Raw genomic sequence first — 27786 nt, forward strand, 5'->3', positions numbered from 1 at the left:
CTGAGGGTTTAACGTATGGGGTGAAGGTAAATCTGTAACACAACAGCTTGTCAGCCTAGTAAATACACCATGCAAGACTTTTAACTCAATTCTCTACTTGAGCAACTCATGTAAAATTAAAGTGACAGCACCATCTAGCAGTGAAAATGAGAACTACAATTCATGTTCAATAAACAGTGAGTATCATTACAGTACTTCTCAGTTGCTAAAACACTAAATCCTATCGTCTGAACCAAATTCTTAGCGGCATGAACCCATGTATTGAATCAGTCACTCTTGGCAAACCATAAGCACTTTTCACCTGTCAGACACAACAAACACATTCTCACTCACTAAAACACATGTTGCACTGTGATGCACTTGTGTTGCATAATGGTAAGTACAGGTAGCAAAAGTTTGACACATTTGAAGCACAGGTGTCACAGCTTAGACACAACCACTCAAAACTGATCACACTTGGGGCTCATCATGTGAGGAAACCAATATAAGCCAGTTCAGAGAGCACTGGTTGTTGAAGGTTGAACAATGGACAGCAGTTATCTGAGAGGCAGAGGAAGAGTGTGAGTAAGAGGTGGTCGAGGAGGAAGAGGAGGGGAGCGAAATCGAGAAAGACAAAGAACAGTAACTTCTGATGAAATCCGAGCTAGTGTGATAGACCATGTTCTTCTCATTTATATTTGTTTTAATTTGACTTTTCACTGTATACATGAGCTACATTCAAAGAGGATTGTTTTTTTTTTTAGCCTACTGTGAACAATAAACATTATTTCTACAGCTTCATGTCCTTAGCATTGTGTTTTCAGTTTTTTGATGCAGTGTGTAATGACTGCTCAGTATTTTTTTTAAATTTTGAATGACTTGGGGTATGATCGGACAACATTGTTTGGTTTTGTAGTCAGAGGTTTGGTGAATGTAGTTTGAAAATTGGGTTTTGTGCTTATAGTGTTGAGAAAAGCGTGGTGGATGTCAAGAAATGTGTTTTAGCAATTGAGAAATACTGTAACAGTGAAGTCTGTCTGAGATAAGAGTAATAAGGAATGTTCAAATCAGGCACATGACGGGCATCAGATGAAGAACGTGGGAAAATTTTATACAACTTCCAAGTTCTGGACGAAAACAAAACTCTAATTGGAAGTGGATCTGAGACATTAGCTGGATATTAGATAGGCCTATCATATTGTGAAGTCAGCGGACAGCCCGCTAACACAAACAGCTGCATGGCTCACCGCTGTCAATTCCAAATTGAGTTAAAGCTGAACATGACCTGGAATAGTTGGCAATGAAAAGCATTTGTCACACATTTTGTACAGTAGGCAGCAGTGTACTCAGGCAGTTTGAGGGGCAGGGGCGAAAACAAAAAAAAGGGCACCTGCTTTCGAACCCCTGGTACTCACAGTTTAGGGGAAATTTAAATGTATTGAGGCAGTGGTAACAAGATGGGGGTCTTGGAGTCCTCCCCCAGAAACTTTTGAGCATCCAACATTTAATTCATTTCATCATGGTAAATATTTTTGTGAGCAATTGTGGGGGAAAATTTTAGCATGACAAAAACAAAACACAAAACAATTCATTTCTGTATTATTGATTATATTACATAATAACATAACATACCACGATTAACTACAAGGGTAACCAAAGGGCACTTCTTTTTTTTTATGTACATTCTTTACATTTGAGGGGCAGCCAGGTCATTTTTTAATGTTTTATAGATTTGAGGCTGGCTCCCTGTTTCTTTTGGAATTGATTTTAAAGTTATGTTTCTCTTAACAGCCTTGCTCCTCCATACATCACTAATCTCCTGTCATTTTATGTTCCAACCCGATCACTGAGGTCCTCGAATGCTTCCCTTTTAAGTGTTCCTGGTGTGTCTCACACAAACACTGGCCACAGAGCTTTCTGTTTTTAGTCCTGTAAGCTTTGTAACTCTCTGCCTCTGGACATTAAAAACGGCAAGTTCTATGAGTGGTTTTTAAAAAAACTCAAGACTTACCTTTTGAATCTAGCTTTTAATTTGGAGTAATTTATTTTTATCCTTGGACTGCATTATTATTTGAATCAATTCTTCAACATTTATTTATCTTATTTAATTATTTATCTATTTATTTCTTGAATTCACCTGATCTTGTTAACGCTACCTTATTTTTAACTTTTCTTTCCACTCTTACTTATTTCATTAATTTTACTGAAGTGATTTTTTTTATTTTTAAGTATTTTATTTATAATCATGCCTTTTATAATTTTACCATTGCTGTTGTTTTCTGTCTCTGTTATTCTGTGAAGCACTTTGGGCTGCATGTTTTTATGTATGAAAGGTGCTATATAAATAAAGTTCAGTTGAATTGAGGGGCAGTCAGAGGGCATTTTCTTACGTTCTATACATTGGTGGGGCAGATAGGACTCAAGCATTTTCCACTGGAAGGGCACCTGAGAAGGAAATTTTTTATGTTTTTCTACTCCAGTGGAATCCAAAAGGGCACATTAGCGAGTTTATTTTGGATGTGAGGGCACCACTCCCCCCCTGAGTACACCACTGGCAGTAGGTGTCCTGAAGGTCTCATTATTTTACGCAGCAGCATATTAACCCCATCTTTTATGTTTCTAGGGATACCCATGATTCCCGTGTGTTACCACCCATCACCATAGGTTGGAAAATCCTGTAGAATCATAACCCTGCCTTGTGGGCATGGTGTGTGAAAGGTTACTGCTGCTTCCTCAGATTTGAAAGCTGCAATTGGAAAGCGAAATTACATTGAGCCGCTTATTTAACATGTGTGCTTTCTGTTTTGGGACATATCCAAATGTGATCTTGAGGATTACGTTTCAGGACTAGGGCTTTTTATGATTTTGAAGCGGTTCATTAACAAAAGAAAAAGGCTCTGTCAAAAGATAAGTTGTGCTTTTTGAATACATTGGACTTGCAACAAAAAGTATTCAAATATGTAATTAGTTATGACTATCTTGCTTTTTAACTGAACAGTCAATGTCAACCTTTTTTACTCCACAGCTTGGCATGCGTGATAATTTTGTATTGTATCTGGCTATATCAGGGACTACATATGAAAATCCCCTAAGAGAGAATTACTTGTTTATGAAAATAGTAGTTCAAAGATACAAATTTTAAAAAGACCATGCAAACTCTAAAGGCTACAAGATCTTGCAAACACCATGGGATTTTATTGGTACAGCATAAAGGCACAGATTTCATTCACTGAGCATACTTGACCAAAAGGAGTGATGAGGCACAGCCATCCAAAATACAAACAGAAAAAAAATCAAAAGAACAAACATATTTTCAGACCACGCAGTGAGTATTGTTATTTAAACCTAACAATCTGGCGCTTGGTTTTTATAAACACAATTATTTGTCACCAACTACAAGGGTAGAGATAAACCTGCCAGGAGAGGGCGCACAAAATTTACTATAAAAATACTGGTAGTCATGTGTACCAGAGAGCACAAACATTACATAAAACATAACAGAAATAAATGTGTATACTGGATAATCTGCTAGTGTTATAAGGCAAAAATCACCCCCAGTGCACTGTGGGTGACCGTAGTGTGGTCTGTACCATACATAATTTTGCATTAAAAAAACGATAAAAACTGAAACACCCAACATTTATGGTGTTAGAGTAACACTTCTGTGCTTGGAAGATACAAAAAAAGATAGTCAATCTTTACAAAAACATGTCCATTTACCTTGCTTTGGCGTATAAACAGTACCATTACAAGTGTAGTGTACATATCCTATAAATCAGTGCTCCTCAAGTTCAGGCCTTATGGGCCAAAGCACATTCTTATCCCAACTCACAGGGAGGTAGAAATACTGCAGCAAGCTCACACAGTCTGAGTAATTACAGTAGTGTGTTGATGAACAGTAAAGATAATTTTTCATTCAAAATGCTGCTGACACCAAAGTGTAAACTGAACCTGGTTTTGAACAGTTTGTTTCTAAAGACTAGTGAGCTGTATTAATAAACCCCTCCTTGTGATATGATCAAAGGGTCTGCTTCCCTCACTCTGCACCACCAAGTTCCTTTGAAAAGCAAATGCACCTAAATGATGGCTCTTTTTAATACTTTGACACCGCGTAACCAACATAAATACGGCTTTTTTTATGTCTTTACATGTAGTGCATTACATTCCGTAAAGAGGCACACTCATATTTTCTGTCAAACGATAAAAAAAGAGTTTAGATCAGAGCAGCTGGGCATCGTGATTCCACACAAAGCGGTGACAATGGATAAACCATTATATAGGCTTGTTCAACTTACACCTAACAGAGATATTACAAACTGTAAAAGAAATAGTCATTGTGGCAGAGTTACATTAACACTGATTAAATGATTTGTTTGCCAACCTATATTTAAACTTGTCTCACATTAGTCACACCTCTGACGCAATGCATATGCTTGTTAAAATGAGTATTTTCAATTTAAGTACATCACAGCATGTAATGGAAGGAGACGCATTGATGCTTTTTCTGGTCTTTGGCTCTCTCTGGCACAACTCACCTGCTGCTGCAGAACCGCATATCGAGAGTATGAACTAACACATAAGTTGAGATCCTCGGCTGAGGTCTCCTGTCTTTTCCAAATATCAGGCTGAAACTAAAAGAGGAAAAGCGTGATCTGCCTGAGGAAATCAGGTCAGTCAGTGATCTCTGTCAATTTCTCTCTAAATCAAACTCTTAAAGGATATATTACCTGATTTTTTTGGTCTACTTTCTATCAACAAGCTGCACGTAGGTTCTCAAATTTTCTGTTTTTTTTTTGTCCATCTCAAAACTGTCTCTGCTTCAGATTTCTTCCTCAACTTTTCAACCCTGATGCAAAGAGTGAGGAGCTCGACGACAGCCCTACAGCTGACATGCGTGGACTATAAGGACTGTGCATACTGCAGCAGTTTACAGAGGCAGTGTGCAGAGTAATTCGCCAAGAATGCTATCGCTTATTGGTAAAAAAAAAAAACTGTAACACTGGGTTTCAACAAACTGTGTGAGTCATTACATGTTTAAAAAAATCGCACTGTAAATGCATAAGCGTTCAACAAACATAAGGTGTGACAACAGTGTGACTGTTGGTCTGTGGGAACACAAGTGTTTTTGTTTTTTAGAGAAGAGAAAAGATAGTGTGTTTCAGCTGGAAAAATAGTGTTTTTTTTATGTATCCAAAAAGTTTCTGAAGAGTCTCTGCATGCACGTCAAGTGCTGCTAGTCGTTAACTAGTCGGTACACATGGTACTGGGCTCCGTGTTCACTTGTGGACACTTCAAACACAAAGGCGATGCACAGCAGAGTCTCCTGAGTTTCTCTGTTGGACACCACCTAGCAAGAGACAAGAAAAGAGTTAACCCTGTGGGGCTTCATCTCTGAAATGTTGATGTTTAGTTTTTAAAGATGTGGGGAAATAACAGAGGTGTACAGACACACATGTACAATCATACCTGCAGGATGGTGAAATTCTCCAGTACACTGTTCATCATGTAGTTCTCAGGCAGGTGTTTGAGTTTGTGGATGAAATTGATCATATATTCACACATGGGGGAGCGATGGATGCGGAACACGTACTTTCCTCCTTCCAAATGTGCATATTCAGTCTACACAGGAAATCCACACATAGCGCAATGAGTCATCTTTGTATACGTTAAGATATAAAACTTTGTGTGAATAAAAAATGCTTTATATTCTCACCTCAACCTTCTCTACCACCTGTTTGCCAAAAGAGCAGACCTTTGTTGAGACACTGATGGTGATGTTTTCTGCTCCACTGTACTGGCTACTCACTCCGTAGAATACGCCAGAACCCTCCTCAACATCACTGCTCAGGTCCGCCTAAAAATAGTACAAAATAACAGAGCAGTCAAGTGTGAGTTAAAAGAATGAAAGGAAATAGATGCAGCAAGTTCTTCAGAGCGAGAGAGAGACACAGTACAATCAGTGGAAATGGTGGTTTTGTGTACTTACCCAGAACTTGACGAGGAAGAAAGCGTTGTGTGGCCCTTTTTCGTAGAGCTCCTTCAGGCCTCCTTTTTTCTCTGAGAACTTGTCGTAAATCTGCCTCACATCTATGGACTCCAAAACAGGGTCGTTGTAGCCCGGGTTTGATGGGCCAATGTGTACAAAAAGGTGTTTGAACTAAAACAAAACGGAAAGACAAATGATAATTAAAAAACGTCACATTTTATTGCAAGATAGTAAAGATGTGAAGATTTCTGTACCGCTTCTCTGTCCCTCTGGTTCTCCATAAAAGCAGAGAACTCCAGCAGGCGGAGTTTTGTAGAGGCAATAGTTCTGTCTTGCCATACAGGTGCTGCTAACGCTGCAGGGCGTGGAGGAGGCAGGGGCTCATAACCTGCTGAACATTTAAACCATCAAAACTCTGGGAACATAATAATAACCAATGCTGATGCTACAAAAAATGTGTGTTCACACGTACTGATGGGTGGAGGAACAGGGGCTGGTATTGTAGTGAAAGGCGGCTGTGCAAAGGGCTTGATGCTGTAAATAAAGAGTACAACTCAACACTCAGCATCTTCACAGGATACAACAAATGACTGATGTAAAGGTGACATATTATCAAAATATATTGGTCTAAGAGGTCCCCAAAACATGTCTGTAAAGTTTATTGCTCAAAAAAACACTTTGAAATCAGATCCTGGCATGCCTGTAAACCCCTCTTTTTCAGCCCTGCTCAGTACAGGCTGTTTTCTGTGTCTGTGCCTTTAAATGAGAATGAGCTCTCTGACCACGTCCCCTCCGGAAGTGGATGTGGCCTCGGCTCTCCAGCACGTTGATCTAATGTTTACATGTTGGCTGAATATGCTCACAGACCCGCGTTATGTCAACCCTCTGAATTTGATCCAGAATCTGATCCTGACGGAGAGGCGCCTGCAGCAGAGCCTTTCTGAACGACTGGTCACAGATTTAGTGTTTCTAGTTGTTTTATTTGTCAGTATGTCGACGTATGTCTTGGTACACAGGGACGAGCATGTAGCTATGTCGCTATGCTAACTAGCGCTAGCACTTTTCCATGAAAAATAAAAATCATCTACTAGATCTTCAAATCTGCAGACGTGGGGAGTAAAACTGACATTTGTGTTTATTAAGGCAGCCTACAACTAGCATGCCTCCCTCCTTAGCTCCTTGTTAGCACACATGTGTGCAGGTAATGAAAAACGGAGGAGGGGTTGAGTTGTATTTTATACAGTCTATGGGCTGAACAAGCTCCGAGCTCTGACTTCTGTTACAGACCGGATGTCGTTATGATGTATGAAAAACACTGAAAACTGAAACTGCTCGTTTCAGCACACATTTACAGAAAGGTGGAGAAATCAAAACAGGGGCAGAATGGATTTTTTTCATTTTCGGGGGGTTTGTAGACATGCCAGGGACACGCATTTCAGGTAGAGAACCATTAAAAAGTCGATTTTGCATGATATGTCACCTTTAAAAACAAACCAGTTGAGACTTACTCCTGAGAGTGTCCAGGCTGTCCTGGCAAAGGGCCGGGCCAAAACTAGGGGAAGCAGAGACAAGACAATAAAAAGGAGGGACAGTGCAGAGTGTTGGAGTCAGACTTTTACCCAGAGGGAAGCAAAGAACAGATGTTTGTGCATGTCTTTGTGTCTCACTCTGACTGGTGGAGGGTATGGAGTCTGGGCTTTCATCACACTTGCAGACACAATCTGAGCAGATGAGAGATTGGCCACTGTCTGCAAAGCCTTGTCTTTGGATACCTGGTCCTAAAAGGGAAAGGGCAACAAAACACACCATGACAATATTCCACTTATAAACACATAGGTTAATTTCCCAGAGTCAGAAATCTTTCAAGGCCAGTTTAGACAGCAAGCCAGCCAACATATTATACAGTATGATGCAGTAACTACAAGGGAAGACAGGACAAAGAGCAAAGCAGATGTAGGGGAGGGGGGGATGCCAAAGCAGGAGGCGCACCAAGCTAGCAGGCTAGGAGAGCTACCGGGAGCCATCACCAGTATTAAACTAAAGCCACTATGAACACAACAGCAGAACTTTTGGGGTCTGGCAGTAGATCTGCATCGTGGACTAGCAGTAATGTGAGCCAACCACAAAGCACAAAGCCTGAAGCAGAAAACTGTAGTTGTATAACCAAAAACTTACCAAGTTCATGGCCTATGGCAGAGAAGACACATTATTAATTACCTTCATTACATTCAAAACAAAAGCAGGTCATTGATTCACGGTTAGGTACTGAGGGAAAACACCTGGCTTACACTTTGGAGGGACCACACCCAGAACCTACTCTGACAAACATGCTTACACAAAGCTTTTGAAAAGTTTCTTACACTGCAAGCTACGTTGTAATAACCTGTACTGAAGTTTATCCAAGAAATATACTGGGCCTGGTAATCTGAATAGAAAGAGCCATAACTTAGATATCTTTGATATGAAATTATGCCTTAAGGGAAAATTATTACAAGGCAAGTTAAAACCACATGAAAACAGCTTATACAGAAAAGATACAAAGAACTGAGGGAAATGTCTTAGAGCAAGAACGTCGAGAAGAGAAAATCATTTAAAAGAGAAAACTGAATTTAGCCACGGGGAGGGGGGGTTATTTAATACTCCTGTTATGTCTGTGTGTCTGCATGCATTCATGTAAACTAATGGAGTCAGGCACATGCTTAGGTCAACAAAGGTGACTACTGAATTTCATGCAAAGCCACCAGCCTCTTGAACCTCTTGTAAACTGTAACAGTGAATACTCATGCATGCAAAAGTTAGTCATAGTTCCACCAGCTTTACTTTTTTTTTTTTTTTTTGCATCAATCCTCTTCACCTTGTGCAAGACTCTATAAATACAGCCTTATAAGACTAATAGGTTACTTCAATCAAAGCATGCCTCAAGGACACAAGGACCTAGGAGATTAGCACTTCACTGTTTCGATTTATTTTCTAAACATTTTAGAAACACACCATCTGCTAATGGCTAGGGTTGGAAACTTTCCATGGGAATTAATGGGAATCTATGGGAATAAACGGGAATAGAACAGGAATTTACTAAATTGAAGGTTGGCTCTTAATAGGGAACTTAAATATAGTTGGGGAAAATATAGTTGAGCATAATCCTGAACAACCGGATTTCATTCAAGTACAGTTAAATATCTATGCTATTCCTCAATCACATCACTGCTTACTGCAGGGCTATTGAGACCACGCCCCCTACATGCACTTTTTATTTGCATGTTGAATGGGACTTTTTTGGGGTGAGAGGGGCTCTTTTCATTTAACATTTTGAATGGAACTTTGTTGGGATTGCATTTTTGTTAATTTTTGAATGTGATGGGTCGGGGGGATGAGTAGTATTTAACTCAACATTCATGTTTTTGTTCTTCAATGAAAGAATTGATTGTTCAATAAAATATTTAACACTTTATAAAGTTCTACTTACAGATACATCGGTTTTAATTGTATTATTTTGGATGGATGTCTGCTTATAACAAAACAAATATTTATGCTTGGATATGATACCTTGAAGCTGAATCTTAAGAATATCGTTGTTTTTAGTGTATCTCCTTACAAATGCCTCCTAGGTAATGGCTCTTTTTGCGACAAACATTGTGCTTGTAACGTGTACTTCGGTTCTCTGTGTGTCTATGTCTGTAACTTGTGTTTTGTTTTTTTTTGCTGCTGACTGTCTTGGCCAGGTCTCCCTTGGAAAAGAGATCTTTGATCTCAAATGGGACCAACCTGGTTAAATAAAGGTAAAAAAAAACACCAACAACAAAAAAAAACACCTTTCCATTAAATCCCCAGTTAATTCCCATAAATTCCCATAATTTCCAATTTGGAATATTTCCAAAATTGCCCAGCTTAACTGCCCATGGAAATTTACCAGAAATTTTCCAACCCTTTGCAAACCTACTAATGATACAGCATAGCTAGCTAGCAGAAACTTCAGGTGCAATGTGAGGAAACAGAGTTTTCTTCAGACCAGACCAGTATTTATCAGTCAAATCTTATTCAAAACACGTTTTACGACTCTCCGTTCACCTCATTAGATTGTAAAAATCAGGAAAATCTTCAACGATTGAGTGTATCATTGTATCAATTTGTTTTAAACGGGCTGCCCTAACAAGTCTTTCAAGACTCTGTGGTTCTTATATGCTGCATAAGTACAGACAAAGACAGGGAAATACACTGCTCCAAAAAACTGGCTCCTAGTAAAATCTATTAAAGGCTGATTTATATTCTCTTCTAAGAAACACTGCTCAATCTGGAGATATCACTGAGCAAATAGAGTGCAGGTTTAACTGTGGTACCACTCGTCTCTAAAAGTGATACAGGCAGCAGAAAACACTCCATGTGTTTTAAAGAGCAACTACAATGTAGCTTTTTTATTACATTTAAAGTAGGGATGTACATAACTAATCGATTATCGATTAATTGATTTTTAAGAAATGTACTCGAAACACATTTTTGATTTCAATTTTCCGTCACGTGGAACAAATATCATGTGATCTCATATTACACTCAGCAATCAGGGAGGTGTTTTAAGTTTAAAGCATGTTTTGATGTGAAACAGCAGAATCATAACTTTAAACAGGACATTTCCCCACCTTTGGACACAAAGCCAACAGACCGGTGGGAATTGCTAGTACGTTATATTTGCAGACTAACAACATCAGAGCCATCAGGGCTTTTCTGCTGCTGGACTGATTATGACCCGGCTGACACCTGATCAAATACATAAGTTTATTTTTCTCAATAAGAATGAGTATGCAGAAAACTGGACACTGTGAGTCTGAAGTATGTTCCTGTTAGTATTATGAGCCTTCACATTATAAGACTATGTCTGCGGAGAATATTTTTATGAGGCTGATCGTTGATAAATCAGTGTTGAACATGTACCCTTATTCAATACCATAGTTATATGCATTCTGTTGCTGTAGAGAATATAATTTAGGGGGAAAAAACGTATTTGGCATTGTTTTTGACATGAGAATAACAATGTTATTTTTTATGATTTATCGATAATTGATCGTGAACATTTCCAAAAATCCATCATGGGAAATACTTAAATTGTACATCCCTAATTTAAAGTAAGAGCTGGCTCCTGGACTGACTTGGACCAGCCTCCTGTTTTGCTGCTATAGGCTTGCTGACTTGCTGCACTATCCCTCGCCATCAGTACGCACAGTCCCATTAATGTATGCCACTTTGTATCCGTCATAGAGTCAAGTCAAGTCAACTTTATTTATATAGCACATTTAAAAACAACCAGTGTTGGCCAAAGTGCTTTACAAGGTAAAAAGTAAAATAGAGTGCTCATGTTCCCTGTGGGTGAACTTGCGGTCGCTGCAGACCTTGCTTTTTTCATGATTTATTCATTGATTCATTCATCATGTTATGCTTTAATATAAATCAATACAATAAAAACATATCTATATATGTAACATACTACTAAATGGGATATCTCTATATAGTTTTTTATGGTCGTGCCCAGTGCTATAATAACTGGAACTAACATTATTATTTTAGTTGTTTAAGTTATTAGTGAAGTTGTTAAAGATGCATTTATGAGCCACAACTCTATTTCTGTAACTGCTGTATCTTCAGTATCGATGCTTTCTATGTCTGACTCTCCCAAATCCTGAGCATCAAGGCGGATGGTGATCTACCAGTGAATCTAGTTCTACATGAGTTCCTGCCTTACAAAATAAGCTTTTACCCGGCTGCTGCCACCAAGTGTTTGGACTTGGTAAACAGACCAATCGTACTGCCAATGCCATGCAAACCCTCCTCCTTCCTAAAGCGTGTATTACACCACAATCACATCCGACACATCTGGAGTGTACACTGGGCGGCAGGTTTGGGCCACATGCAGAGCAAAGCAGCTAGCGTTGTAAGCAAGTCAGTAAGCATGTGTACCTTCAGCTTAGACTGAATCTCACGTGACTTTCTCTTGACCAAAACTTGCAGGTGACTAGAGACCTGACGAAAGAGAGGATGAAGGAAAGAGGACAGGAGGAAAGGAAAGGAAAGAGGGGATGTGACTACAGAGGGAACAAAGAGATGACTGAGTGGACACCCACCTTGATGCTTGTTTGGTATTCTCGTACCCTCTTACGTGCCAGAACCTGAATGTGACTAGACACCTATTGGCCCCATGAAAAACATACATTCACAATTTGATTATGCAATTTTAAAGGCCACAGACTATTAAAAATCACTGTGACAAGGTAACTAAACTTAAATATAAATAATTATAAAACATTAGAATATAGGTAAGGTGCACTAAACAAATCCCTTTACATGAAACACATTTCAACAGTGTAGTTTTCAATAACACATACCTGTTTACGTGTGCGCGTCTTCCCTGTCCGTAGCTTGATGTAGCGAGCTATCAGCTCATTTCGACCTAAAACAGAAGAAGAAAAAGAAGACTTCAATCATCACTGTGAAGTCATTTTGGCTTGCCACATACATGGGGAACTGTCACTTTGAGACAAACACTGGCATGTAAAGCATGTTTTCTTGTGTCTTTGCACTGTCCGAATAAATTGCAACAGTTTCACAGCCTTTTCTAACGTTACTTACATATTCAATAATTTGCTTTATAGCTGAAAGGCAAGGCAAGTTTATTTATAAAGCACCATTCATACAAAGAGCAATTCAAAGTGCTTTACAGAGTTAAAAACAAAAACCAGAACAGTAACAGTCAACAAAAACACACAGCAAACACTTCGAACATAACTGGCCGCATATAAAATGTAAATGTTTTATCTATTCTCTCTCTGTGTACTTTTGTAACTTGACTTACATAGTAAATAGTGTTGGGTCTTATTATTTATTTAAATTAGGAGGGATTATTCTACATTATCAGCCCCCTTTGCTGCTCTGAAGTCCATAACTTGCAGAGTCTTACTTTCGCCGGACACAGAATCACAACTGATCTCGTCTTAACCGAAATGAACCTTTAATCATTCAATTAATCTCAGAACTTCTTCCCAATGATTAAGACTCATACATTGAATCTTGTCTTGTCGAGTCGCAGCCCGAAGGTGGCTCAGACCTCTTGACACCCCCACAGGGTGCCTGTATGCCCAACATTTAATTGTAGATCCAAAATCAGGTTAATTCCATAACACCATACCTTGTCAGAAAATATCCAATTTAAAATATGACATTAAACAAACAGTCATGGAAACATGAAATATTTTAAAATCTAAGATCAAGAAATAAAGAAAGTAAAATTTGTTACGAAACTTCAATAAAACTCTAAACTTTAAAGTTTGTAGTTACAGAAATAAAAACTAAGGTTTAAAAATGGGTTTGCATCCATTATTGAGCAGTGGAAGCAGCTAAAGCTCTAACCAGCTTTTCTGTACACACCCATAACTATACAGTGGGTGGTAGACAGGAGTAACTTTTTCTAAACATCACCGGAAAAAAACAAACATTGCTTTGACTCTAACTTGACTATCCACAGAGGTTCCTTCCTGTTTCAGCCGACCCTCCCCTCTTTATAATTATCTATCATGGAACAAATGCTTCTGTATTGGTAACTAACTGGAAAAATTTGAATGCAATTAGGATTATATTGCCTTTTTGACCATCAGAGCTCCTAATGTTTAAAACTGTGTTCAAATGTCTGGTAAATGAGCTTGAAAGTAATGTAGCTGTTACCAAACTGTCAACAAACCAGGGCTGTTAAAAGTCATTCATCCACTTCTTTGAAATTAAAGATGTTTAGAAAAAAAAGGCTTGCATAACACCATGAAACACCAATATATTTCATGGAAACAAGTGGAACTAAAAGGAAAATGACTGGAGCGAGGGAACTTCTCACAATACACATTGTTTGACGTCATATCAAATCTAAAACAGTTACTGGCTAGAGTTTAATATAAAATCTGTTATGATGTCTTGAATAATGCAGTTTCATATTGCTTCAAAAATGAATATCAATCATGCTCTGAAATCTATAGCATTAAAGCTGGGGTTGGTAGTTGTGGAAAACTAGCATAAATTTAAATGTAGCATATCCTTAGGACTCAGGACTAGATGTTCTTAATTCCTATAGTGTTGACAGGTAGTGAAGGCATCAGGAAGGGGCAGAGGTGTGAGAGAGTGTGCGAGCGGGAGAGAGGAGAGACAAGAGGAGAAGTTTTTCATTCATTCAAACATTTATTGTTGCTTTGTTGGTTGGTGTGGTCCTGCTCTTTTTTAAGAACACATTATGTATTGCTTGCCATCAGGACATAAAGATCATTTTAACCAGTATAACAAAAAGTGTATCTTAATCTGACTACCAACCCCAGGTTTAACCCTTTGTATTTGAAAATATATAAAACGTGAAAAAATGTGGCCAGACTTAGATTTGGATACACTTTTTGACCATAGATCTCCAAAAGCTGTCTTTAGACAGTTACATCCTTCTAACTAGTGGTCATTATTCATGACAGACTGCCTGGTCATCTTTCTCCTGCCCTCCCAGACCCAACCCCCACCTGATGATCTGACTGTTTGTAATCATTAACAGTGAGCAGCAGGAGACGTCAGAATCAGAAAGAGGCTAAAGATAAAAGTTGACTAAATGAAGCCTCATACAGTTGGTATCAATAAATCATTTAAACACATGTGCTAACATCATCACCATCTCGCCATCTTTGTTTTCTGGGAAGTGGTGTGATGCTGCAGGGGTTTAGGTCACGTCAGACTGAGTCACATCAGTTCTTTGGATTTACCAGAACACAGAATTGCCCAAAATCAGCAGAAGGGGCTGACTCAGACATAGCAGTCTGCTCCAATTCCCCAAACAGGACACATGGGCTTTCCTGTGGTCTAATGCTGGTCCACATACAGCCAAATGCTCTTTCCTCAGACGTCAACTTCTGTTTTGTTTGCTGTGTATAATTTCCACTCTGACAAGGTAAAAAGAAACACCGACACTGCAAGACAGTACTACCACAATATCATCTGACAGTTATGCTATGGGCCATGCTCCCTGCAAATCTGAAGCATATTTCACTTAAAAGCAATGTTAGCCTGTGCTGCAACAGAATGTGAGGAGGTCTTTCCAAGATTTACAATCTGTAGAAGATGGTCTCGGACCAGGTTTGAATTAATCTCATCCATAAATAGGAATACCCGCTACTTCCAACACCAACACGACACTAAAACATCATTAATAAAACAAGCAGCCTCTGTTTTATCTGCGTCACCCTGTGAGTGCTAGAGCAAGTGATCTGTCTGCTGATCAGCCTTATTTGGGAATACATGCTTGACAACATAATCCAGGGTGACATCATGGTAGTAACAATGACTGAGAGCACAGGCAGCAGAGACTGCTTCTGGACTTCAGTAGTAGCAGTGGATTTTAGGGAGTAAGCATGTTTCAGCGTAACTACACCTTTTAACATTTCAGTCAGAGGCTGTGTGCCACTGTGTTTTTTTTAAAGGATGATGATGTATGTCAGCATTCCTTTCAGACAGTGTGATCAAGTGTAGATATAGTATGTAATTTGAGATACTTTCATTTTTATCATGGATGTGATTGGCAAAGGCCAAAGAAGCAGGAAGATATACAGAGAGCAGAGCAGGTCGCGGCACTTACAAAATTTTAACTGCACAAATATATGATCTACAAGTTATACAAGTTCTGTTTTAAGGTGCATTTCGACCAAGAGATCTGGGGTCTTTCAGCCCCCAGAACTACTTTACCCTTAACTAAAAGGTTCCTGTGCCCCCCATTGTTGTCTGGGTTTCAACCGCGGGCTGAAGTCCCGGGTAGATTGTGCAAATCAGTCCAGTGACGTATGGGGAAAATAAAAAGTAAATGCACCACACCACCAGACCAGTAGAGGGCAGTAAAACAAAGATGAATGCCATTCATCACAGATGGCACCATAGAAGCAGATGGACAGGCAGGTATCATTATGAGCAACACAACAGTTAACCTGTTAGCATGAAGAGACTCAGCTTGCGCTGTTTTAGATCGTTCTATATTTCATCACAGATAGATTCACTGAATCAACACGTGAAAGGAGATAAGCGCGAGTAGCAAAGACGTTTCAACGCGGCTTTAAAACACCTTTTAACTCAAAAAGCTGCGGCAGAGATCACCAGTGTTTTGGTTTAAACAACGACCCTGTTAACTGACGACTTTCAGCCGGATGCATCCCTCATAAACGTCTTTAAACGATCATTAAATATCTGATGAGGATTTTGAATCTTAAAACTCCCTGTGTTTCAACAGATGTTCAAACTCCAAAAAACACTGTTACATTCAGCTGAAGGTCTCAAGTTTACAGGGTCACTTTTAAAACCGTAACACCGGGAGAGATGCATTCACGGTGGGTTTAGAGAACACTACTTTTAAAAGCTGCTAAATCAAGTGAATCACAGCTTCTTCTTTTGAAAAGTACACACACATAAAAAAAGATAGAACAAATAAAAAAAAAATGAAAGAAAGAGAAATCAAGTGAATCACAGATGTGTGTGTGATGTTATTGTGAACGGCGGGCAGAATAAAAACACTGCAGGTAAGCTATCAATCAGACACGTTCAGCATTGCAGGCCCTGCCCCCAAAAAGCCCCAGGGCTTTTTGAAAAGTACTACCCCCCTAGCAGGGGATTTTTAGGGGGAGATAACCTACCCCTGAACTAAATTTAGACCCTAGTTCCACTGGTTGAAACGCACGTATTTCAGGGGTAAAGTTCCTCCGGTCGAAAAACGCCTTATGAGTGCCGCCAGCGTGTTTTCTGATTTGCCGTTGTGTTTTCTGATTTGGCGTTGTGTTTTCTGATTTGCCGTTGTGTTTTCTGATTTGCCGTTGTGTTTTCTGATTTGTCGTAGTGATAGGCACTTCAGGGCCACCGTAGCAAAGGACAAAGAAGTAGGAAGATATAAGGATTGCAGAGCAGGTTGCACTTACAAAATGTTAACTGCAAAAATATATGATCTACAAGTTATACAAGTTCTGTTTAAGTGAAACAACACCTGCTTCCTTAACTCCATCTATGAAGTAAATGCCTTCTATGCAATCTCATGTAATCATTTTTGTCTTTGGCGTTTATGTTCTCTTTTTTCCTCTTTGTATTTTTTTGTTATATTTGTTTGATCTAATTTACAACAATCAGGCTTTTCTAAGCACAATGTCAGCACAGTTGTAGTAACATGGCTTTTAACAATTCAGTATATATGTAGTTTGGTCTAAAAAAGTACTGTTATTTAAATCGTGTGCAGTAAAGCTTATTAGAGCCTAGCCTGTGTTTCTTTAGACCGTACTATAACACTGCAGTAAAATCAAGCGTTCAAAGAAAGTTTCAATGACACACAGTGTGCTCCTGTTACTATAGGAACCAACTGTTGACTGCATGCAGTCTGCAAATAGAGGAGAGGGAGAAAGAGAGGACGAGAGAGAGAGCTGCTCTGCTGTTGCCAGTTGTGTATACTCAAGTCTTTATGTACAAATATGAATACCAACATCATGATAGTTTAGCTGTATAGCCGTTTTTAACTGGAAAATTACATGTGTGGACTTTGGCGACACCAAAAGTGGCAGCTGCTTTTACGAAAAACACAACATCCATCAAAATGTCAACACAACTTCAACACATACCTGTCGTTATCACTCAGACGCTAACAGATGCTTGTTACGTCACTTGGGGGTAGGACTACACTGACAGTTCAGTCAATGAAACCAAACAGCCAGGACGGCTCACTGCTGTCCATTTAGAACTGGAAGGTTGAGTTTGCTATGAAGACCAACTTGCATCATCATCATCATGGATATTTAAAGTCCCACGGTTTTACTTCTCAGGTTGGAAAATCATGAATTCTGGAAATATCCAGAAGACTCACATCCTTGTCTCACAATTGGTAAAATAAACTGATTTTTCTATTTATAACAGAACAAATGTGTATGTATAATTAATCATATATTTAAAAACCAACAGCATATGGTGTGGGAATTATGTTCTTAATGTCAGTGTTGTTTTCCATTACCCGCTAATGTGGGATCTAAAGTCAACTTTTTATAATAGTGGGAGTTCCCCCACTGATACTCTTAACTTAACCCCTATTTAATTTTCATGCTCTTCTCCAGATTGGCATAAGAGATTTTTATATAAATGATGTCCCACGTAAACATCACGAATAGTCCAAAGATTAGCCAGGGTAGCAGGACTAAATCATCATGGTGGAACACTTGTGAGTAATAAAGATCTCTGCTGCATACCAGGGATCCCCTGCTGAAATCCCAGCCCCACAATGGGACTATTCTTATCTAATGAGTGGGAAGTTGGGGTGGTGAACACAGCGAGCCCCACACTTCCACAAAAGGACAAAATGCCACAATGATGAACTAAACTTTCCCTGTCTGTTTCACAGGATCACATATCCTGTTTCCCTCACAACACACACTCCCACATGCATGACACAGGCTGCTGCAGGCAGGAATGCCAACTCGGTAAGAGAAAAAATGCTTGGAATGTTGGATGCCAGCCAAGGACTCCAATAAGGCAGAATGAAACGGTCAACAAACATCAAAGCTTTACTTCCCAGCCGCATCTTGAACAAATATTTAAAAAAAGGAAAAACTAAGTAGGCAGTCTGGTCCTACAGACCAATAAGAACTAGTCTGTCACTAATTAGTGCCCGGGGGAAAGAGAAATCAAGTACGCTCTTTATATGAGTGCTGTTTTCTCCTTGACTTAAATATCAACCTACTGTACCCTTTGACCCTGTCACTAATGGCTGCCCTTTGACCTCAAAGCCAAATAGCCCACTCCCAAAATACCTGCAAGAAATCAGCTGGTGCATTTCCTCAGGTCTGTAGAGGACCAATCAATACCCCTGAAGGTTCCAAAGTTCCAATGTAAAAAACAAAGGAGAGCAAAACAGATATAAAGCAGAAGCTGTTTTTACTCTATGTCATGTGCTGGATGCAGACATGGATTCTACAAACACAAAGGCCTTACGCGAGTTAAAACCAAGCGGCAACCTCCGGTCTCAAACTATGAAGCCCTTGCGGAAGTGTTAAAAACTGCAGTTCATCGAGAATCCGCTTGAGGCTGGCTGCAGAAAACCCGGAAACCACATAGACATGAATGGGAAAAAGACGATCTTTGCAGCATTAATAAACATGTTTACAGCCTGGTTCAAAAAACGGCTTGGCTCTACGTAGCTAATTACTAATTATCGGCACACACTGTACGGGGGGGGTGAATTTTTTTTCTAACGCGACGGTTCAGAAGATATTAAGATTACGAGTTTTTACCCAAATAAGGACATGACTGACTTGACTCCCATATGGGAACACATAGCTGTTGGCTAGGAGGCTCAAACTCCGCCTCTTTACGTCACACTATGCCTGGTTAAGTTCAGCATTTCCAATATGGCTGCTGCCGACGATTGGCTTCAAAACAGTGCTCAGGAACAGATGGGTGACGTCACAGATTCTACATCCATTATTTATACAGTCTATGGTTAAAACACAAGAAATAAAAACAATTATCTATTTATTATTTCATAGATTATAAAGATTATATTACAGAAATTAGATCAAGATCAGTGTGTTATAATTTTAAAGTGAGCCAGACTTCAGAGTAAAGAGAAAAAACGAAAATGCAGTAAAGCAGGTGGTTACGACAAGTTGAAGGTTTCCCCTTCAGAGTAAGTGCTTCAGACAAAAACAGACTGATCTGCGTCTGTGGCCTAAATACTTGTTGCCCACAATTTGAAAAGTAAAACTTCTGAAACCTTGTTATTTTAAAAACATATATGTAGGTCAAAGCTCTTGAGATAGATGGAATTTTTTTAAATTAAAATTCTGGCACTGAAAGTTTTGTTGAGTGATGACATCTCTTCAAATGTTTTCATTTCATGAGTTAAGCCTCTCAGCAGGTATGTTTCACACAAAAAGGACACTACGATTGTTCTATGAATTTGATGTGTGCACAAGAGCTGAGATCACATTCATACTGTCGGGATTGAAGTGTGCTTTTCCTCACCATACATCTTCCCCTCGTCTGATAGTATGATCTTCCTCCTTCCACAGGGAGGGTAGATCGCCAAAGCTTCCTGAAAGCTTTGCTCAATGTCTGGACTCCACACTCCCTCTGGGTCACCGTCCAATCCACGGTCGGCTCCGTCTGCCAGCCCTTCCCCATCACCGCTCTCCTCCTGCGCCCCATCAGGGCTGCCACGGCAACTCCACTCCGACGCAATGGTGACGGCTCCTGCCACAACACCTAAAACACACAGGGGGGATATTTATAAGAAATCACAACATCCCACTGCTTTACCTACTTGTTTGTGTTTTCAAACAGACCCTAAAGATAGGTTACCACCTACTGGAGGTAGAGGTACATTTTTACCTCTAAAGTATATAAATCATCAATCATTGAAGTAAAAATACATTGTTAGCAGGACACCAGAGGGGGAACAAATAAAGCTGGTCCTAAACCCAAATTTCTTCCACATTAAAAATGCATCAAACTAAAACACACATCACTTGGAGGCAGAGAGGAGTGTTTGTTTTGATAGCTGTTCAATTTAGACAGAAAAGCAACCCAATCAGCAATGTTATAGAAATGAATGCAGCTGTCCACTGGATGTTTTGGAAACATGGTACTGCCTTACATCATCCATTAAGTCAACATTTACAAACTCAGAGTGTTCATGCAGGTAAAAAAAAAAGTATTTTCCAAATGAAGTGGAATTCCCCGTGTAGTGCTTCACACGAGGGAATTTTTTTTTTTTACTTTGAGTGTGATAGTAATTGTGAGCCTGCAACAGGTTTAACCTGCCAAATTTTTTTTACCTCCAATTTAATTTCTCACTCGTATCCATAAAACATCAAAGATTATCTCCAAAATAATCAAAGGTTGTATTATACATGGACGTACCCTCAGTGACAGCACTTGGTTTCTGTAGTGGAGTTTTAACGCCTATTGTTGGTGGACGCCATGTTGGAGATGCTAACTCAACCTAACTTTAGGTCAACTTAACTACAGACATAGTGGGGCAGTTGAGGCAGGCCTTTAGCCTCCTTCTAACAGATACAGTGTGCTTGCCTGTGAATCAAATCAGCCTTGCCTCTTAATTATGCAGAACTCATAATCTTAATATTAAAACTAATAAGCTATAAAAAAGTGTGTGAGGTTAGAGAGAAGAGCTATTCAAACCAAAATCGCTTTTTTTTTTTTTTGGACAGGCTGTAGCGATCATCTGACTGCTCCATCTCCGTAGTGTTAGTCAAATAGTGTTCTGATTGACATGACTGAAGTTATTACTGTCAATAGTGCTAATAGAGAAGTTAGATATATTCTGATAAGCCAATTTTGAGGACTGGGCTAACATAAGTCCATGCCAAGCGGCAACCTCCGGTCTGCAGAAAAAACAGAAACCACATACACACCAATTTCAAAAAGACGATCTTTGCAGCATTAATAAACATGTTTACAGCCTGGTTCAAAAAACGGCTTGGCTCTACATAGCTAATTACTCTATCGGCACACACTGTACGGGGGGTGATTTTTTTTCCAATGAGATGGTTCAGAAGATATTAAGATTACAAGTTTTTGCCCAAATAAGGACATGACTGACGTGACTCCCGTATGGGAACACATCGCTGTTGGCTAGGAGGCTCAAACTCCGCCTCTTTACGTCACACTATGCCTGGTTGAGTTCTGCTTTTCCAAAATGGCTGTCACCGTCGATTGGCTTCAACAGCGCTCAGGAACAGATGGGTGATGTCACGGATACTACGTCCATTATCTATACAGTCTATACTCCATGCACCATGCAAATGAAACCTTGACAAGTCACTCCAGAACATTTTCAAGGGAGTAATGACAAATCAAACACCATCCTGCATTCTGTTTGTTAAGGAGCAGAGTAGCGAGCAGAAACTAATGCTAGTTAAGATATCATATTAGCTAAAAAATCTAAGTGCACAGTTATGGTCCTGAGCTTACTCTAGCATGAATTTTCAACCCAAGCTCATGGTTACATTAGCTCAGTTGAAACATTGAGGTTTCAGAAAGACAACAGCACTTTATGGTGTTAGTTGAAATAAAAGAGGGAATGGGCTAAACGTTAATGCTTCATATTCATTTTAAATAAATGATCCTTACATCTGCACAAGATCTTTATGTTGGCATTTTATGTTCAAAAATGCCTTTAGTGTTGGTTTGACATATGGAAACCCTAAGCGCAGGGCGTAAAATTAACACCCGATAAGCTCCAATGGCGGGTAAAAAATTTGTTTTGAGTGTAAAACAAAAACACACACCCGCCAGTGGCCGATGGAAATTTTTGTATTGCATGTGAGGTTTTGTTTTCATACTTTCGCCCATTTCTGCCGACTGTCAGGCAATTTTGAATTCTCGCAGCGTGCTGTACTTGTGTTGTGATTTGGTACGTCGGGAACGGCATGACGTCAGCTACTGGAGTTCTATTCATTCCCTTTGCTTGAAGATGAAGATACATGATGTGGTGACAAATCCCCGGCGTGAAGCCTAAGCGGCACCTGCATCCACACATTTCATTCCCTCTGTTTTCCTATGATGATGAGTGATTTCTTGTTCTTGAGATCTCTACTTCTCCACCTTGTAATTTCAGGATAACAAAGCTGTTTGTCCCCCTTACATCGGGTTAATTTATCTGACAATCAAAAGATCACAAACCTTGTTTTCTTGTGATAATGGGATAACTTTCTGGCAACCTAGAGAAAAAGATCATAACAATTGGCTTCTCACTGTGATAGTGAGCAGGTCATTAAGTGCCATGCTGCCATTGCTCACACAAATGTGATAATTGAGACCTATTTCTATGTTTGTCTTGTGCTTTTTCGACCGCAGGAACTTTACCCCCGAACTACGTGCGTTTCGACCAGAGGAACCAGGATCTAAATTCATTTCAGGGGTAGATAATCTCCCCCCTGAAAAGCCCCTGCTTGGGGGGTAGTACTTTTCAAAGGTCCTGGGACTTTCGGTTGAACGTAACAGTGTTTGTGGAGTTTACACAGTTGTTCAAACACAGAGGGAGTTCCTGGGAATGCATACTAGTTTAGTTTTTTAATTAAGATTTTAAAATATTATTTAATATAATTTTTTCTCCATACGTCACTGGCCTGATTTGCACAATCTACCCGGGACTTCAGCCCGCGGTCGAAACGCAGACAACAATGGGGGCACAGGAACCTTTTAGTTACGGGGAAAGTAGTTCTGGGGGCTGAAAGAGCCCGGAACTCTTGGTCGAAATGCACCTTTAGAATATTGTTGAATCCAACTGATGTTCTTAACATGTACATGCTTGCTGAATTGAAAACGGTTGGTGTAACTTTGATTTATGGTCGCTATGACAGGAGTCAAGAAAATATAAATCAGGTACATTCTGAAGGGAGAGCAAGATCAAAACTAACTGTTCACCTGCCGAGAATGGTGACAGATTTCTTGAACTCAAAATGTCTCCACACTTCACCGGGAGCGAGATCGGTTTCATCTGAAGTTGTTTACGGTTTCCTCTGGTACGGGGTATATTAATAGCTGAGGTATTCAGGGTTAAAGACTTGACAAGAAAGATGTCAAAACATTAAGAGCTTGTAAATTTATAACCGATCAAGGTCACTGAAGACACTACCAGCTGGTCTGGCTACTTTGATTAAATACTGGTAGATGGAAGATGTCGACCATAGTCAGCAATACTGAAACCAGCAAGTCATTTCCTTGTGTTCATCATCCAGGAGAACAAGTTTAATTGTTGTCCTTCTGCCATGTTACCTTCCTTGAAGCTGGCAGTTTTGCTTGAATGAGGAAATTAGACATTCTTTTGTTATTGTTGAGGATCCTCCAAGTCTCCTCAAACACAGGCACACATATGCAACATGAATGCTGCCTGGTGTGTAATGTTTTCCAGAGTGAGGCTACCATGGCCCCGGCCACAGAGAAACCGCAGGGGATCAGTGTGGTTGCACAGCTTCCCCTGCTGTGGTGGGCTTATTGGACACACTCTGCACAGTGCCTTCCCACTTTCAATCTCTGCTGATGAACTGTGCTTCTGCCATAAGTAACCAAAGGGGAAAAGTGAAGCAATAAAGCTGAACAGCCTTCAGTATCAATAGTTCTGGTAGACACCAGTACGAATAATGGAACCGTAATCCTACCAGAACTACCATGGCAGCTCTGTACACGCACTCAGAATCTTTGTCTTCTTTTTTTACATTAAGAACCGTGTAATCAATGTTCCATTACAAAACACTAAATAAAGGATAAATCTGTAATGAAGAGTTGACTTAAAGCTTCAGCTCATTAATAATGTTACCTTAAGAATATATTCGGTCAGGCTGATTTTGAAAATATCTTTGAGTAGGGTTGACTTTAATTTGATTTCTTAAAGCTCATGTAAGGAACTTCTTATTTGCCTGGTAGCAACCATTGACTCTATATTTAATGAACATCACTTAATTTCAACCCATTGGGCTTTGAACTGATAAAAGACTGCCTCCATGGGCGCTGACATGTCACGCTCGTGCAACCAAGGCATGAGCTGAACCTGGCTGGTAGTGTCACAGGACTGACGTCATACCTGGAACTGTTCAGAGCAGATCAGATTTTTGTTTTGACGCAGACACTTAAAGCTTTGGAAAGTTCAATGACTCTTGTGTTAGTTTGTTACGTTTTCTCTCATCATCCCTCCTCTACTCAGCCGGTACAGAATGTGGCAGGAGCCGTCAACAGAGCTGTCAATCAGGATGTCACAACTGCTCTTTATACAATTGAATAACTAGTTAAAACTAAACTTGTTAGAAAAAGAAATCTAATGCCTGGCACACATTACAGGATTCTTCAAACTTTCACACATTTATAGACCACACACTTGATGATAACAAAAGACAGATCACACAAGAGCTCTCTTTTCTGCTCTTATAGTGTATGGTGTGCACTACGGAGAACACCACACACTAACTGATTCTTCAGCAGAGTATCAGCTTCTTCACGCTCAATATTCCAAATCTCGTGTAGTAAAACGCGACTTTGGTGTAAACAAACATGGCGGGTGAACAGGAAGAAGCAATGATGATTGTTATTGGCCTCTTACTTTCCGAAAACACACAAAAAAGAAAAAAAATGATAATGGAAAAAGTCATGGAGACGGCGGGAATGTAGGCTGTATGCATATCATTACAGTGGTGAGTTTTTGCCGGTGCCCTGTTCTTGATTGTTTTTACTTCCTCTTCCGTCAGTCAGCTGAGTCAGCTTGCGTCTTGATTGGCTTTTGCTTCGGTACACCTGACATTACACACTGTGCGTGCTTGGCTCCTCTTGGAGCATCCCACACACTACAGGATTTCTAGTCGCAAATATTAAACGTCCATTATTTACGATCTCTCCTTCCGAGGCCATCCGAGCAGCTCCGACCGGACAGAATCACTCTTAACACACCCCACACCACAGGAAAATCAGACACGATGTTGTTTGCAAACATCAGACAATCAGGGCTTTGCTGGCTTTCATCGTAAGGGGGAGATCAGGACAAAAATCAGGCCGATTATCCTGTAGTGTGTACCTGCCTTAAGACATAAATCAGTATAGTAAAAAAAAAATAACTTTACAGAAAGAAACCATGTTTGAGAAAAAAAATTGTCATTTATGTTGTTTTTTTTTAGTTTGGTCTCTTTTCCCTCTGTTAAAATTGTAAATGCTGTGTGTAATGACCTATACTGAAGCCAGTCAGCAGAGGGAGCTCAACACCTTTTGGCTTTAAAGCAAATAGCTCATATCTAGTCTATTTTCATAAACAGTCTACGGCTGCAACCATAGACTGTATAAATAATGAACGTAGTATCTGTGACTTCACCCATCTGTTCCTGAAGAGCTGTTTTGAAGCCAATCGATGGCGGCAGCCATATTGGAAATGCTGAACTCAACCAGGCAGAGTGTGACGTAAAGAGGCGGCGTGTGAGCCTCCTAGCCAATAGCTATGTGTTCCCGTCTGGGAGTCACGTCAGTCTTGTCCTTATTTGGGCAAAACACTTGTAATCTTAATATCTTCTGAACTGTCGCGTTAGAAAAAATCCACCCCCCATATAGTGTGTGCTGATAGAGGAATTAGCTACGTAGGGCCAAGCCGTTTTTGAACCAGGCTGTAAACATGTTTATTAATGCTGTAAAGATCGTCTTTTTTTAAATTGGTGTCTATGTGTTTTCAGGTGTTTCTGCAGCCAGCCTCAAGCGGATTCTCGATGAATTGCAGTTTATAACACTTCCATATCAGCTTCATAGTTTGAGACCGGAGGTTGCCGCTTGATCTTTTTTTCCTCTGTTAAAATTGTAGAGGCAGTGTGTAGTGACCTATACTGCAGCCAGTCAGCAGAGGGAGCTCTACATATTTCGGCTTTAAAGCAAAACAGCTCACATCCAGTCTATTTTCATAAACAGTCTAAGACTGCAACCCAATATCTAGTTGTGTCTGGTATAGCTTTTTATCAAGTGAGAGTACTGACTACCACTCAGATATGAGAAATCATGCTACGGAGACACTGAATGATAGCAGCTTTATGATTTCCCCCCCAAATGAGGGATGTAGAGGTCGGATATAATGCACTGCAGGCAGGCAGGAGCTTCAATGTAGTTCCCTTGAGGCCTTAAGGTCAGGTGTTTAGTGTAGTGAGGAGCCAGTGAAGCATTGAGCTAAATAAAGCTATGAGCTCAGCAAACACATGCACATTACAGGCTGCCTTCTGCTTCAATGGAAGCAGCAATGACATTACAATTAACCAAGGAATATATCATCACAGTATATACCTCCCATTGACACTTAATAAGGTCACTACTAAATCCACTACTACTGCAGAGCTTTGTTGATTTTAGGACTTAATGTATGCCTCGTCTTACACCAATCTGATAAACCAGGAAAGGATCAGGAAAGTTGTGCTGGAGACCAAGAAGGGTGTTATCTGTCTTTTCACTGTCTGTTCAACCAGTAAGACCAGTCGCACACGTTGGTGACACTTTCACAGTAACAAGAAATGAATCTGCGAGGCGCTGGAAATGTTAAGAGGGAAAATCACGTTCAGCTGCTGGGAGCAAGTTTAGCTCCCTGTGAGTTAGCAAAATCTGTCTCAGTCAGATCCGAAGTTGAAAAAACTTAAGATGTAACTAACCCACGCGGTTGTTAAACTACTATACAGTATCTTTGAAGTGTTTGAAGTGTTTTTAAACTCTTCATTTCCGTGAGTGGATAAGAAGAGTCCCCAAACACACTCGAGCTGGCATGCTAGTGGGTTAGCTCGCGTGCTAATAATACCCCAACAAACTCCAAACTAAGACCGAGTGAGGACCACAAAGTCTTTGTTACAGCAACACAGAGGTGGACTACATATTAGAGGAACCACGGCTAAATAAGAGAAGTTCTGAATCAGCGAAGCGGCCGCGGGAAAATGCAAAATATGCCAAATATCCCAAAACTTCAAGCAGCTGCGTAAAAGTTGCAGCACACACAACAAAGAAAGTATCTGAGAGCGCACTCACCTCACAATGGCTCTCCTGCTTTCTCTCCTCAGGCACACTTCTCCTCTCGTTGTTTCTTGGCTTCTTGTGGCAGATTGACTCGGAATACTGAGTATTTCCTTGGCTAAAAACAATCGAGTTTGACAGAAAAAAGGCGGAATGCCAGGTATGAGAGTTTGGAATGAAATCAGCGCGCGGAGGAAAACGCACAGAGGCGTGGCGTCGAAAAAACACGCGCACACGCAAAAGTTTTGTGGGTCCCAACAACGCAAACTCCTCCCCCG

At 40.0% G+C, this 27786-nt stretch overlaps 1 protein-coding gene across 2 annotated transcripts; it reads right to left on the reverse strand.

Annotated features, from left to right (window-relative positions):
* Positions 1–3152: 3152 nt before the first annotated feature.
* tead3a (TEA domain family member 3 a) lies at positions 3153–27786 on the reverse strand. Of its 2 annotated transcripts, none has more exons than XM_034696084.1 (12): positions 20000–20105; positions 12337–12401; positions 12076–12138; positions 8141–8152; positions 7633–7743; positions 7474–7517; positions 6438–6499; positions 6220–6356; positions 5966–6136; positions 5693–5833; positions 5446–5598; positions 3153–5326 (listed from the first exon to the last, which is right to left on the reverse strand). In XM_034696084.1, the coding sequence occupies exons 1-12, from the start codon at positions 20004–20006 to the stop codon at positions 5213–5215; spliced, it is 1080 nt and encodes a 359-aa protein (XP_034551975.1). In that variant the 5' UTR covers positions 20007–20105; the 3' UTR covers positions 3153–5212. The 2 variants fall into 2 exon arrangements, with proteins under 2 accessions (XP_034551975.1, XP_034551976.1); XM_034696085.1 differs by lacking the exon at positions 8141–8152 and adding an exon at positions 27524–27786 and having other exon boundaries at positions 4725–5326; positions 6220–6353; positions 20000–20239.

Source organism: Notolabrus celidotus, chromosome 11 (assembly GCF_009762535.1).
Source record: "Notolabrus celidotus isolate fNotCel1 chromosome 11, fNotCel1.pri, whole genome shotgun sequence".
NCBI lineage: Eukaryota > Metazoa > Chordata > Actinopteri > Labriformes > Labridae > Notolabrus > Notolabrus celidotus.